A 14,366-nucleotide genomic window follows, 5' to 3' on the forward strand; every position below is an offset into this window, starting at 1 on the left:
CTTTAACGCCTAAAAGATGTGTAAGGTGGCGTGTGTGTGCTACCATATGGCTATTGAAATAGATTTTATTTAATTGTTCTATTTTATTGGGATGTTCATTTCAAGGAATAGACTTTCTTTTTTTCTATTGTGTTATTGATTGTACGCTTGTTAATTCTACGTGTAACTGTGTTGTTGTTCGTGTTGCACTGCTTTGCTTTATCGGGGCCAGGTCACAGTTGTTAATGAGAACTTGTTCTCAACTAGCCTACCTGGTTAAATAAAGGTGAAATAAAAAAATAAAAATTTAATTCACGCAGTCTCCTCTGAACAGTTGATGTTGAGATGTGTCTGTTACTTGAACTCTGAAGCATTTATTTGGGCTGCAATTTCTGAGGCTGGTAACTCGAATGAACTTATCCTCTGCAGCAGAGGTAACTCTGGGTCTTCCTGTGGCGGTCCTCTTGAAAGTCAGTTGCATCATAGTGCTTGATGGTTTTTGCGACTGCACTTGAAGAAACTTTCAAAGTTCTTGACATTTTCCAGATTGACTGACCTTCATGTCTTAAAAGTAATGATGGACTGTCATTTCTCTTTGCTTATTTGAGCTGTTCCTGCCATAATATGGAATAGGGCTATCTTCTGTATACCACTCCTACCTTGTCACAACACAATTGATTGGCTCAAATGCATTAAGGAAACATTTTCCACAAATGAACTTCTAACAAGGTACACCTGGTCATTGAAATGCATTCCAGGTGACTACCTCATAAAGCTGGTTGAGAGAATGCCAAGACTGTGCAAAGCTGTCATCAAGGGAAAGGGTGGTTACTTTGAAGAATCTCAAATATAAAATATATTTTGATTTGTTTAACACTTTTTTGGTTACTACATGATTCCATGTGTTATTTCATAGTTTTGATGTATTCACTATTATTCTACAATGTAAAAAAAATAGTACAAATAAAGAAAAACCCTTGAATGAGTCAGTGTCCAAACTTTTTACTGGTACTGTATGTATGTATGTATGTATGTATATATATATATATATATATATATATTTATCAAGGCACATATTCCGACTTTCACTGCCTGGTTTAAGTTAGGCGTGTGCACTTCAAGTCAAAATATGGCCTTAATAATCAAACGTCGAAGGATTTCAGAAATGGTTCAAACATTCCACCACTACTGGCTTCCTTTTTAAGAGAGAAATGTCTGGATTGAAGGGGCTCAAGGGGAATATCCGCAAACTCCTCTCATGTTACAGCTGTAGATGGCTTGAGAGGTTTACATCAATAAGCCTATATAGAGACATCTGATCTACCATTCACATTCATACATTTTTGACATAGCCGCAGCTGTCAATGAGAACAGCATTTCGTCTCACATGGGTACATGCTAAACTCATTACAGTTTATGCACTTTTAATATAGCCATAAACATACGACCTTATACCCCTTGAACGAAGGTATCCCAACCTTTTCTTTAGAGGACAACCACCGCTGCCTCCTCCTCCTCAAGCTAAGAGGCCAAATTACAATTTGTCAAAACATTCATCAATAGAAGAAATAGCACATCAATTCAGCATTCAAATTATGTCATCATTATCGATTTAGTACTGCTACTCTTTAGGACACAAAAAAAACATGACGTAAAAATGTACAACAATGATTAGAGGCTAGAGCTCTTTTTAAAGAATAAATACAATTGAGGTCCATTATATTAACCTGTCCTGTCTCACCATTCAGTTCTATTAAACTGGGCCATGCTGCATTTTCATAACAGAAAGTGCCATGTTATAATCAGTTCAGTCTCTCCAGTCAGACAGCTGAACTGAGGTAATTTCTTACTCGAACCAGCTCTACTTCAGGAGAAAACATGTTGTGCTGTTGGAATGGTAACACAAAATCATTTTAATGCACAAGTGTATCGAGGATCATTAGAGACCATTTTCACATTCATGGTAATCAGTACGTTGTCTGTTGTGTGGATTTGTCCGTACATTAGATCCCCAGTACTGTGCATTTGGCCCCCTCGCCCACTTGATAACCCCATTGGCTTTGTACAATTTGTCAGCTTCTTTAGTAGGTAGTTGTGACTAAACTATTTTTGGCATTGCAAACTTGCCAGCCAATGTAGTTCAGGACAGTACCAATACACTTTGCCTCAAACTTCTGTTTTTAAACAAGTCAACATTGAAAAGCCCTATACATTTGACAAAGTTCAAAGATGGCATATCACCACTGAACTGCATTAAGATCAACATGTATGTCAATAAGATAGATGAATAATCACAAGAAGCTTGTCTTTATCAGTAGGGCCAGGACGATACCAGTATATACTCGTCAGTATCGTGGCAGGGAAACAAAGCACGAAGCGGGATTCAATTCTTCAGGAAAACAGTCCTAATGTCAGAAACAAACATCATTATGATGCCATCTACAGTCAAATGTATATATTTTCCAAGCTATTTATTTATTTAAATTTACCTTTATTTAACTAGGCAAGTCAGTTATGAACAAATTCTTATTTACAATGACGGCCTACAACCGCCAAACACAGACGACGCTGGGCCAATTGTGCGCCGCCCTATGGGACTCTCAATCACGGCCTGTTGTGATACGCCCTGGTTCGAATCCAGGCTGTATGTAGTGACACCTCTAGCACTGAGATGCAGTGCCTTAGACCGCTGCGCCACTCAGGAGTTATAGCAAACAATATTTAACATACAGTAGGTTTTTAAAGAGTTAGCCTGCTTTGGGTTTTCATTTTTGCAACGGAAAAAATAGTGATACTGGTGTCCTTCCGGCCCTATTTATCAGTAAGACATTCTGGCAGGCTGCATTCAGGAACACACTGCTCTATTGGCCAAGTCGACAACAGCCAGTAAGATGTATTTTCTGGGTCTGTTTCGAGAACACTGTTTGACAAAATAGGGATTCAGTATCTCTTACAAAGACTTGTAGGTGTGCTGCACAACTCCAGTATAGTCCTTGAGGTCCAGAGGGTTTCCATCATTCTTTCAAAGTTAGCAACTAACCTTTGATACAAGATTATTAGCAAGTCAATGAGCTTTAAAGTCTTAATGACATGTTAGAGGACTGAAAACCCTCCAGGACCATCTTGCAAGGACATGGTTAGAATAGGATTGGAACAAGATTAGAACACGGTCAAGACTGGCTAAGGGTCAGTAAATGATTAGGACATAACCAAACAACTTAACGGTCCTTCATTAACTGCTATAACATCACCGGCTATGGAAAAAAATATTATATATGAAAACATAAATAAATTGACAGGACATTTCACTCAATGTTTTTGGTTTTGGGAAGACTAATTACCATATAAGGCTGGCATCATTATTCTTACATTCATGCGAACAGGACTTGAACGATCATTTGGAACCGCTTCATGCCGACCTTGTGGGCAGTCAGACAGACACGCGCGAGGCAGAGGAACACAGACACATAGTACAATCAAGCTAAGGAAGGCACTGGAACAATTCTAAATACCACAGATTCTTCTGCTTTCAGCATTCAATCTTGAAAAAGGTACAAATCTAAAAATATTTTTGGGGACATTATTTGTTTTGAAAAATAAAGTTGCAATTGTTAGAAAAAAACTTTTTTTGCACCATTGCCACGTAGTTGACAAAAAAGTAATTTGTTAAAAAAGAAAAAAATGTTTTGCATCTAAAACTCCCCCAGACAACGTATGGCATTTTGGTTATCAAATAAACATTTCAGTGACATGTTTTGCACTTGGTAGACCTTATCGGACCAGAATTTCTCAAATTATTTGCAGAGGAAAAGAGTCTAAACTACTTGTTACAGCCATGGTCAAAACAAAAAAACAAAAATAATCGAAATATAATATTTAAATATTAACCAGATCTGCTGTAGTCAACGAAACATTGCAAAGTGTCCCAAGCAAAAAATACATGATCAAAGTAGTGTGCTAAGTTTTCAAAAACCTTTCCCAAAATAAATTTATTTGTAGTGCTAAAGTAAGACTATGGTCACAGTGCTAGCCAGAACTGGGATTTTTCTAAAATGAGCCCAACAAGTCAAGGGAACAGCACTGGCTTGGCAACACGACACCATCTCCTTCAGACGATCACAACTTCAGGAGGTCTCTCGCTCAGCTCCCACCCCTCACGTGACCTGGGTCACTGGGTGTCCACTTTGCTGTACTTTACCCCATGGCTCCACGGAGACGATCGCCATGAACACGGCAGCTGATAATTTCGAGGGACAATGCCCTTGACGTTTCCCTCAAAGTACTGGAACAGTCGAAACCACCAGACTCTGGAGAATGGGTTACTCTGGGACGTCTCTTTCAGCGCCTGAATGAAAACACAACAGAGAAAATAAATACAAGTAGAATAATGCCACTTAAGCTAAATTAAGCTACATTTAACACCAGATAATGGAGACCGGCGTGCTGGCTCCCCACCTGCTGGTTGGCCATGGTGTGGTACCACCAGAAGAGACGTGTTGTGATGAAATAAGCCACCACCACGTCCACAGTATAGTGGTCATGGGCCAGCAGGATGCAGAAGATGCCTACTGCACTCAGAGTCCAGCAGAACCAGTGGTACCACCAAAACCTCTTAGGGGAATCTGACAACAGAGAAAGACAGGGAAGGGTTAATGGAATATACAGAGAGACATTATTTTGTTTCAATAATCAACAATGAAATGCATTTACCTAACACATTGCTTTGGAACAAACTATGTAGTCTTTCAAACCAGACTTCCACAACCATCCACTAGATGTCACTGCAGCATAAAAGACATGGCTAACGTCACAACAGTACAGTTCAACATCATGTGACACCACTGTTAGCACAGAATTTACACAAGAAGTCAGCTTATCTCTCTATTGCTTGGGAAAAGCTTTACTGCAATTCTAAAACCTTTTGTATGAGCAGTGGAAAACAGCCAACTGGTATTCTCAGATTGTGAAAGAGAAGAGAACAGAAAAGGACAGAAGTGCTAAGTTTATAATGATAGAGTAAAGTGATGGTGTTAGCATGACGGTAAACCTGTAGCCTACTTTTACCCTTTGATAAAGAGATCGACACAACCATGCTAACGCTAACCTATGTAATACTTACACTCTTTGATAAAGAGATATGATAGTGTTAGAATGACTGTGTGGCCGCTGTACAGGTAGTCTCCACACATGGTGTGGGAGCCGGTGATTGACAGGCCTCCGCCGGCGATCAGCTTTATGATCCTCCTCATCTGAACCTCCCAGTTCCCAAATAGCTGCAACGACACGCATACCATTATGTGTCAATTTGACATGTCAATCATTCAACAATGTCCAGTCAGCTAGTCACATGTCTGTATGCGCTCTCTTAACTTTTTTGTTCTCCATTATGTATGCTACATTTGAACTCAAATAGGGAACACAGAAGAGAAACTTTGTGGATCAGGTACAGCATGTGACTCAACCAACACTACATTGCATGTGCTATGTACACACAGTGTAGTATACACACACACACACACACACGTAAATGTGCATTGTGCACGGAAACACACAAATAAACACATGCACACACGCACAAAAAAACATGTACACACAACTAAACACGTGCACACACACACACACAACTAAACACGTGCACACACACACACAACTAAACACGTGCACACACACACACACACACACACAGAGAGAGAGAGAGGAAGCCACTTCACAGTTGGTCTCTGTGATGGAGGACAGCTTGTTCCAATTCAGATAGAGGTTTAGAACAGGAAACCAGGCCCAGGACATGACAGTACATAAAAAGACCTTCATCTGTTGCTGGGAGGGGAGTAGAGGAGGGGAGGGGAGTAGAGGAGGGGAGGAAAGTTGGAGGGCGGAACGAGGGAACAATACACATCACTCCCAATGGCCTTGGGCAACAGAGGGAGTGGGAAAGTTTCTATACACTGAACTCCCACCCACCGCTTTGTTCTGTGGTGGGAGGAGCTACCATTTTGTGACTTCCATTCTTCGACACTTCAAAAGACTTTCAAAAGAGAACTATATAGTATATATATAAGTGATCAAGTGAGTCACACTTGAACCACATGCTACCTCAGTATAACTTGACCTCATCTGGCTCTTTAGTCACAGGGTTAGGATGTGAGAAGCGAAAACAGGGAAAGGAAACTCATGCCGGATGAGCACTCAAGCAGTTTAAAAAATATCTCTTTTAAGTTGTACACATGCAACAGAATCGTTTTGATCTTTTTCATGTGATTAATGTCCCGTGAAGAGGACTGGGGGGCGTTAAAATGAAAACAAGGTCTAGATCTCTTTCTGTTAAGTTTGTCTTTAGGGGGTGTTGTTTTTAAGATCCAACTGTAATGTTTATATGCAAGAATAGCCCAGAGAATCAGAATATTATAGCAGCAATGACACATCATTGATGGAAATAGATATGGGCGCTGGTAGGTCACAGTGAGTGTTTGCAACTGACAGCCTACTGTTGCTTGGATTTGGAAGGAAACAAACCTTTGGAGAGCATTGGAAGTGCATCCCTGGAACAGGCAGAGTGGTTATGTACATGGTGACACATCTGTACAGGTAGAGGGTACCCACAATGAAGAAGAACCGACGGATGATTATTGATCTGGACACAGAGATACAGATTATTGGTTAGTTATCTACAGTCACATTCCAGGCTGACTACATTGCAGACGTTGCATTGCAGCAACCTACGTCATTGACTGCCAAGTCGAGCATCAGATTGCTATATCATATGTGGTTAGCTCATATGTTAAACGCATATCCAGGCGTGGTGAGATCTGGCAGACGTTTGCAATTTATTCAGCCTGTAATGTAGCCATTGGGTATCCCAGAAAAATAAGTTCAAAGTTGAAGGTTACAATTTAAAAAGGTAAACACTGCCCCATCTACTCTTATCACACTACTGTTGTCTCACCTGTACTTGAGCAGGGTCCACTGCAGCAGCCACAGACTCACCAGCAGCATGCCATTGATCTCGCAGATAGAGAAGGCCCACTCCACCCGGTCAAAAATGTCAAAGAACTTATCGGGCAGCGGTGGGGTATGCTCCTTGGCCGGCACCCTCTCATGGACCACCGAGATGACCACGGTGGTAGTGACAAAGCAGCAGACTGCGTAGAGGAACGCTACGCCTGTCTTGCCCCACTCCTGGGGGAACCCAGAGCGTTCAGGCTCCAACATGGGGATGGGGATTTGGACCATCTCCTTCCGGAAGCCATTAAGCCCCAGTGAACCTTTCCGCAGGGGCTTGGCAGTGCCGTTGGGCAGCCTCCCATGGCCATTGGCGTGGCCATTTTTTTGGTGCTCCTCAATGTGATGCTCGATCCGTAGGGTCTCCAACCGTTCCAAGAGCTGCCGCCCATTGTCTGAGGAGACCAGTGAGAGGGGCGGGGTCAGGAAGTCATCCGGGGTGAGCCGCAGCAGGACGGGGCCGTCCGCCTGCTGGAGGGAGTCGCCATACTCCTGCATCCCCTCCTCGCTCAGCCAATGGGACACCTCCTCCGCCGACCACTGCCCCACCTTCTTCATCTCGGCCAATGGGGAAGGGGGGAAGGGGCCAGGGGGGGCCCGAGGACAGAGAGGGAAAGGCTGCAGGAGATATGGCAGTCTATGGAGTAGTAAATTGTCCCCAGCTGTGGCTCATGGCGCTTCAGGAGCATTGGATGGAGACACCCGGAGGACCCAGTCTCAGACTTAGTAGAGTATGGAAGGTAGCTAGTAGCCAGCTGCTTTAGCCTGCTTTGTGCTTCTTCACCTCATTACTTCAATGGGGTTCCCGTATGCCTCTTTCCTGGGAAAGGAGAGAAAAAGGGTTGAGACTTGAGATTCAACCTAGAGCAGACAGTGACCAATCGTTGAATTATAGAAAAGGATAATTAGCTTGTAACATGGCCTTTAGTACCACAGGTAGCTCACTGAAATCAACACTGAAACCAGTTAAGCTCTATTTCTTTCAGATGAACACATGCTATCAATTACACACATCATTCAAAAGCTATTTTTACGACAGCAACACTCATAGGAACAACCCAATAGAAGCATGTTTCCATCTTTGATCTCTACAGTAGACAATCCTTTCAGAGGACACACATCCTGTGTGGCTTTAGCCTTTTTATGTACCAAGCCACTGAGAAATATCTATGATTGTACCTGACAGCCATTTACCAGTAAACCCACAACAGACAATGACATTGAGATCTCATTGTAAACTGTCAACATACTGTATATTACAGCCCTAAAAAAGGTAAATATAGTTGGTTAGGAATCTCCCTACAGTTTGATACAGTATATTGATTTATCAAAGACTTTGATAAGCAGAAGTGACAGGACTTGCTTCAGTATCCCCTAAAACTAACCTAAGTCAGTCATCTTTTAGACAGTTACCACCTAAAACCACTGAACAAATTACAGACCAAGCAATATGATTGCTACTGCTGGGCAACCCAGCCCCCAAAGTGATTCTTATAACCTGTATGCTAGGATTTCCTTTGTGTTGTTTTAGGAATCCTGCATTCTCCCTCTAACATGCTGACTACACCGCTCGCGCAAAATAAATGTACAAATACATGTTATTCAATCATTGCGCCAACGAGCGTCTGCATTGCCAATCGCTAAAATAGAAGAAGTCAGTTTTATTTGTGACGCTGAACGCGGTGCAAGTCCTGTCTATCCCGTCTCCTCATTGGTTATAGAAGCATATACCCAAGTGCCATCTCCTCATTGGTTATACCCACGTGGGTGATTGAAAGATAAACTGAGGTCGGTCGGGATAATACACCTTATTATGAAAGTTAGATGCCAATTGCCCTATAAAGTTCAATGAAGAAAAAGCCTGGAAGGAGGAGAGATGACTAGAAAGTAGAGGTCGACCGATTAATCGGAATGGCCGATTTCAAGTTCACATAACAATCGGAAATCGGTATTTTTGGGCGTAGTTTTTTTTTTTTACACCTTTATTTAATCTTTATTTAACTAGGCAAGCCAGTTAAGAATACATTCTTATTTTCAATGACGGCCTAGGAACGGTGGGTTAACTGCCTCGTTCAGGGGCAGAAAGACAGCTTTTCACCTTGTCAGCTCGGGGGATCCAATCTTGCAACCTTACAGTTAACTAGTCCACCGCAATAACAACCTGCCTCTCTCTCGTTGCACTCCACAAGGAGACTGACTGCCTGTTACGCAAATGCAGTAAACCAAGTTAAGTTGCTAGCTAGCATTAAACTTATCTTATAAAAAACAATCAATCATAATCACTAGTTAACTACACATGGTTGATGATATTACTATATATTATCTAGCGTGTCCTGTGTTGCATATAATCTGATTGAGCATACAAGCATACAAGTATCTAAGTATCTGACTGAGCAGTGGTAGGCAGAAGCAGGCCCGTAAACATTCATTCAAACAGCACTTTCATGCGTTATACCAGCAGCTCTTCGTGTGTCAAGCATTGCGCTGTTTATGACTTCAAACCTATCAACTCCCGAGATGAGGCTGGTGTGACCGAAGTGAAATGGCTGGCTAGTTAGCGCGCGCTAATAGAGAGTTTCAAACTTCACTCGCTCTGGGCCTTGGGGTGGTTGTTTCCTTGCTCTGCATGGGTAACGCTGTTTCGATGTGGTGGCTGTTGTCGTTGTGTTGTTGGTTTGAGCCCAGGGAGGAGCGAGGAGAGGGACGGAAGAAATACTGTTACACTGGCAATACTAAAGTGCCTATAAGAACATTAAATAGTCAAAGGTTAATGAAATACAAATGGTATAGAGGGAAATAGTCCTATAATAACTACAACCTAAAACTTCTTACCTGGGAATATTGAAGACTCATGTTAAAAGGAACCACCAGCTTTCATATGTTCTCATGTTCTGAGCAAGGAACTGAAACCTTAGCTTTCTTACATAGCACATATTGCACTTTTACATTCTTCTCCAACACTTTGTTTTTGCATTATTTATACCAAATTGAACATGTTTCACTATCTACTTGAGGCTAAATTGATTTTATTGATGTATTATATTAAGTTAAAATAAGTGTTAATTCAGTATTGTTGTAATTGTCATTACAAATACATTTTGTTTTAAAATTATTATTATTATATTTATTTTAAATCGGCCGATTGATCGGTATCGGCATTTTTGGTCCTCCAATAATCGCTATCGGTGTTGAAAAATCATAATCAGTCGATCTCTAGTAGAAAGATTCAGTTGACCGTTTTGTGTGGATTAATTGTCAGAGTAGAGGACCTTGTGCATTTCAGATAAAATAACTCAACGTTTATATCCCAGGACAAATTAACTAGCAACAGCAAGCTAGCTAAAAAGGACAAATTAGCTAGAAACTGCAAGCTAGCTAGCTAATTTGCCATAAACGTTTAATGCTTTTCAACCTGAATTAATATAATTGGTTAAGAGTTTGTTTTGATATTTCAACCTGCGTGTCGTGATCGCGTTTGGTGTGGGGGGACAAAATCAATTTGCGCACGATGGCGGACGCACCCGCGCATCCAGTTTGGGCATGGTGTAACCCCCATTCTGTCTCACTGGGTAGCAGAGGTTCTGTTGTCTTTACATCCTGTAGGTCTGATATCTGATTGGAGGTTAACTCAACAGTAATGCTTTTGAATTGAGATTTTGAATCCAAACATCTGTTATAAAAAGGGTTCTCAGATGCATTGTCTCCCTCCCTTTGATCCTGACCTGCGCTGGTGAGATATACCGTCTTTCTTTTGCACTCTGCCCCTGGGATTCTTGGAGCACGGCCTTTAAGGCTATGACTTCTCTTTCTCCCTCTGTGATCATGCCCAGAATAAGGCCTTGAAATGCTTTGTAACTTAAGCTTTATGCCTTGTATAATGTATTGTTCATTTTACAATGGTATTAAATATCTGCCTTTGATATAGACAACTCTCAGACCTTTCTATTACTTTTACTAATCTATAGACTCTTGCATATTGCTAAATAATCTTTATGGAGTTAAATAAAAATTAACTAGGCAAGTCCGTTAAGAACAAATTCTTAATTACAATGACGGCCTAGGAACAGCCTTGTTCAGTTGCAGAATGACAGATTTTTACCTTGTCAGCTCGGGGATTTGATCTAGCAACCTTTCGGTTACTGGCCCAGTGCTCTAACCACTAGGCTACCTGTCGCCCCAAACACTTCTACATTAATATTGCTTGGTTATTTAATAGACTTTGTTAACATATTAATTGCAAAGTCTTATTACGGGTCACATGTGAGGTATGCACATATTGTAAATATTACCCCACTAATCTCGGTTTCCCGTTTTTCCAGCTGTAGCAACCACCACTCAACAGTATGCCTATATTGCTTTAACTTAAAGCACAACAGCAAAAGCTCACTTTATCCACTGTAGTGTAAACTGCAACAATCCACATCTGCTGGCTTGGGGTGTGTTTATAAACAGTTTAGACAGCAATGGACACAGGGTGTCCCTGCTTATGTTTCAGGGAGTCCATGGTTCAGCTGGAGGCCAAGGCTGTGTTTCTGGAGGCTCAGTGAGGAACTCATAAATCAGCCAGGCTGAGGGTCAGTGCTCAGCACTGGGCCCCACCCCAGTCACAGGGCAAGCAGCCAACAGAACCATTCAACCCTTACCTCAGCCAACCGCCCTACAGACTGGGATACAGGCCTATAGGCACCAGCTGCCTGCTTTTATGAATACAACTGGCAAGGCTTCAACTCTGATGAGACTGATGAGCAAAAAATACAACTTATTTTAACATTCCAACATGTCCATAACAACAGGTTAGCCCACCACCATGAATGACAGATTTGAACAGCTATAAAATGCTCTTTGTAATGGCTGGCTGTACAGTGGGGCAAAAAAGTATTTAGTCAGCCACCAATTGTTCAAGTTTTCCCACTTAAAAAGATGAGTGGCCTGTAATTTTCATCATAGGTACACTTCAACTATGACAGACAAAATGAGAAGGAAAAAAATCCAGAAAATCTCATTGTAGGATTTTTAATGAATTTATTTGCACATTTTTGCTCACCGTTCTTGTGATCATTTTGACCCCACGGGGTGAGATCTTGCGTGGAGCCCCAGATCGAGGGAGATTATCAGTGGTCTTGTATGTCTTCCATTTCCTAATAATTGCTCCCACAGTTGATTTCTTCAAACCAAGCTGCTTACCTATTGCAGATTCAGTCTTCCCAGCCTTGTGCAGGTCTACAATTTTGTTCCTGGTGTCCTTTGACAGCTCTTTGGTCTTGGCCATAGTAGAGTTTGGAGTGTGACTGTTTGAGGTTGTGGACAGGTGTCTTTTATACTGATAACCAGTTCAAACAGGTGCCATTAATACAGGTAACGAGTGGAGGACAGAGGAGCCTCTTAAAGAAGAAGTTACAGGTCTGTGAGAGCCAGAAATCTTGCTTGTTTGTAGGTGACCAAATACTTATTTTCCACCATAATTTGCAAATAAATTCATTAAAAATCCTACAATGTGATTTTCTGGATTTTTTTTTCTCATTTTGTCTGTCATAGTTGAAGTGTACCTATGATGAAAATTACAGGCCTCTCTCATCTTTTTAAGTGGGAGAACTTGCACAATTGGTGGCTGACTAAATACTTTTTTGCCCCACTGTATGTAGCCTGTTTTGACTCAGTGTGAGAGGCAATTCACAACAGGAGTGAAGTAGGGGAAAGGGTAACCCACAGAGGTGGAGTGTAAGTGTTTGAGAGCGAGAGAGAGAGAGAGATTGGAGATTTGCCGTCACCGAGTCAGCTGCGTGCGGTGGACCTTTGCTCCTTGAATTATCTTACAGGGCAGCCAGTGTTATAATTCCACAGCAGACTTTAGCCATGCTGCCGAGGGGAAAACCACAAATGTATTCAACTCGGGGGTACAACTTTGGTTTTAGAAGTGGAGGGACAACCTGGTGGATGGTCTGGGGGTCCTCCCTCAGAATGTTTTGGGCATCTAAAGATAATTTCCTGCATTTCTACACAATCTAATATGACCCTTTTGGGGTCACTTTTATTGTAAATAAGAATATAATATGTTTCTAAACACTTCTACATGAATGTGGACGCTACCATGATTATGGATAATCCTGAATAATGATAAGTGAGAAAGTTTGACCCACAAATATCAATACCCCCCACACAAAAAAATCAAACCACCCGTTATTCAAATCAAATCAAATTTTATTGGTCACATGCGCGCTAGTGGCGTTTCAATCGGAGACGTCACTTGCTCTGAGACCTTGAAGTAGTGGTTGCCCTTGCTCTGCAAGGGCCGCGGCTTTTGTGGAGCGATGGGTAACGATGCTTCGAGGGTGACTGTTGTCTGTGTGAACAGGCAGTGGCTCAGGTAGTTGTTGTCCTTGATGATCTTTTTGGCCTTCCTCTGACATCGGGTGGTGTAGATGTCCTGGAGGGCAGGTAGTTTGCCTCCGGTGATGCCTTCTGGCGCTGTTGCGCCTTCTTCACCACGCTGTCTGTGTGGGTGGACCATTTCAGGTTGTCCGTGATGTGTACGCCGAGGAACTTAAAACTTTCCACCTTCTCCACTACTGTCCCATCGATGTGGATAGGGGGGTTCTCCCTCTGCTGTTTCCTTAAGTCCACGATCATCTCCGTTTTGTTGACATTGAGTGTTAGGTTATTTTCCTGACACCACACTCTGAGGGCCCTCACCACCTCCCTGTAGGCCGTCTCGTCGTTGTTGGTAATCAAGCCTACCACTGTAGTGTCGTCTGCAAACTTGATGATTGAGTTGGAGGCGTGCATGGCCACGCAGTCATGGGTGAACAGGGAGTACAGGAGAGAGCTGAGAACGCACCCTTGTGGGGCCCCAGTGTTGAGGATCAGCGGGGTGGAGATGTTTCCTACCCTCACCACCTGGGAGCGGCCCGTCAGAAAGCCCAGGACCCAGTTGCACAGGGCGGGGTTGAGACCCAGGGTCTCGAACTTAATGACGAGTTTGGAGGGTACTATGGTGTTAAATGCTGAGCTGCAGTCGATGAACAGCATTCTTACATAAGTATTCCTCTTGTCCAGATGGGTTAGGGCATTGTGCAGTGTGATTGCATCGTCTGTGGACCTATTGGGGCGGTAAGCAAATTGGAATGGGTCTAGGGTGTCAGGGAGGGTGGAGGTGATGTGATCCTTGACTAGTCTCTCAAAGCACTTCATGATGACGGAAGTGAGTGCAACGGGGCAATAGTCGTTTAGCTCAGTTACCTTAGCTTTCTTAGAAATAGGAACAATGGTGGCCATCTTGAAGCATGTGAGAACAGCAGACTGGGATAGGGAAGGATTGAATATGTCAGTAAACACACCAGCCAGCTGGACTGCGCATGCTCTGAGGACGCGGCTAGGGATGCCGTCTGGGC

The 14,366-nt window shown here is 42.4% G+C and overlaps 1 protein-coding gene across 3 annotated transcripts in view; it reads right to left on the minus strand.

Annotated features, from left to right (window-relative positions):
- Positions 1-1,003: 1,003 nt before the first annotated feature.
- The window catches only part of LOC112253029 (phosphatidylcholine:ceramide cholinephosphotransferase 1), a 43,515-nt gene continuing 30,152 nt past the window's right edge, over positions 1,004-14,366 (minus strand). For all 3 annotated transcript variants that reach the window (XM_024424890.2, XM_024424891.2, XM_024424889.1), the window contains exons 2-6: positions 6,923-7,798; positions 6,493-6,610; positions 5,099-5,252; positions 4,435-4,601; positions 1,004-4,324 (exon numbers count right to left, since the gene is read on the minus strand). In XM_024424890.2, coding sequence (XP_024280658.1) covers positions 4,148-4,324; positions 4,435-4,601; positions 5,099-5,252; positions 6,493-6,610; positions 6,923-7,536 — 1,230 coding nt within the window. In that variant the 5' untranslated portion in view covers positions 7,537-7,798 and the 3' untranslated portion in view covers positions 1,004-4,147. The remainder of the gene's footprint in view (positions 4,325-4,434; positions 4,602-5,098; positions 5,253-6,492; positions 6,611-6,922; positions 7,799-14,366) is intronic.

This window comes from Oncorhynchus tshawytscha, linkage group LG06 (assembly GCF_018296145.1).
Source record: "Oncorhynchus tshawytscha isolate Ot180627B linkage group LG06, Otsh_v2.0, whole genome shotgun sequence".
Classification (NCBI taxonomy): Eukaryota; Metazoa; Chordata; class Actinopteri; order Salmoniformes; family Salmonidae; genus Oncorhynchus; species Oncorhynchus tshawytscha.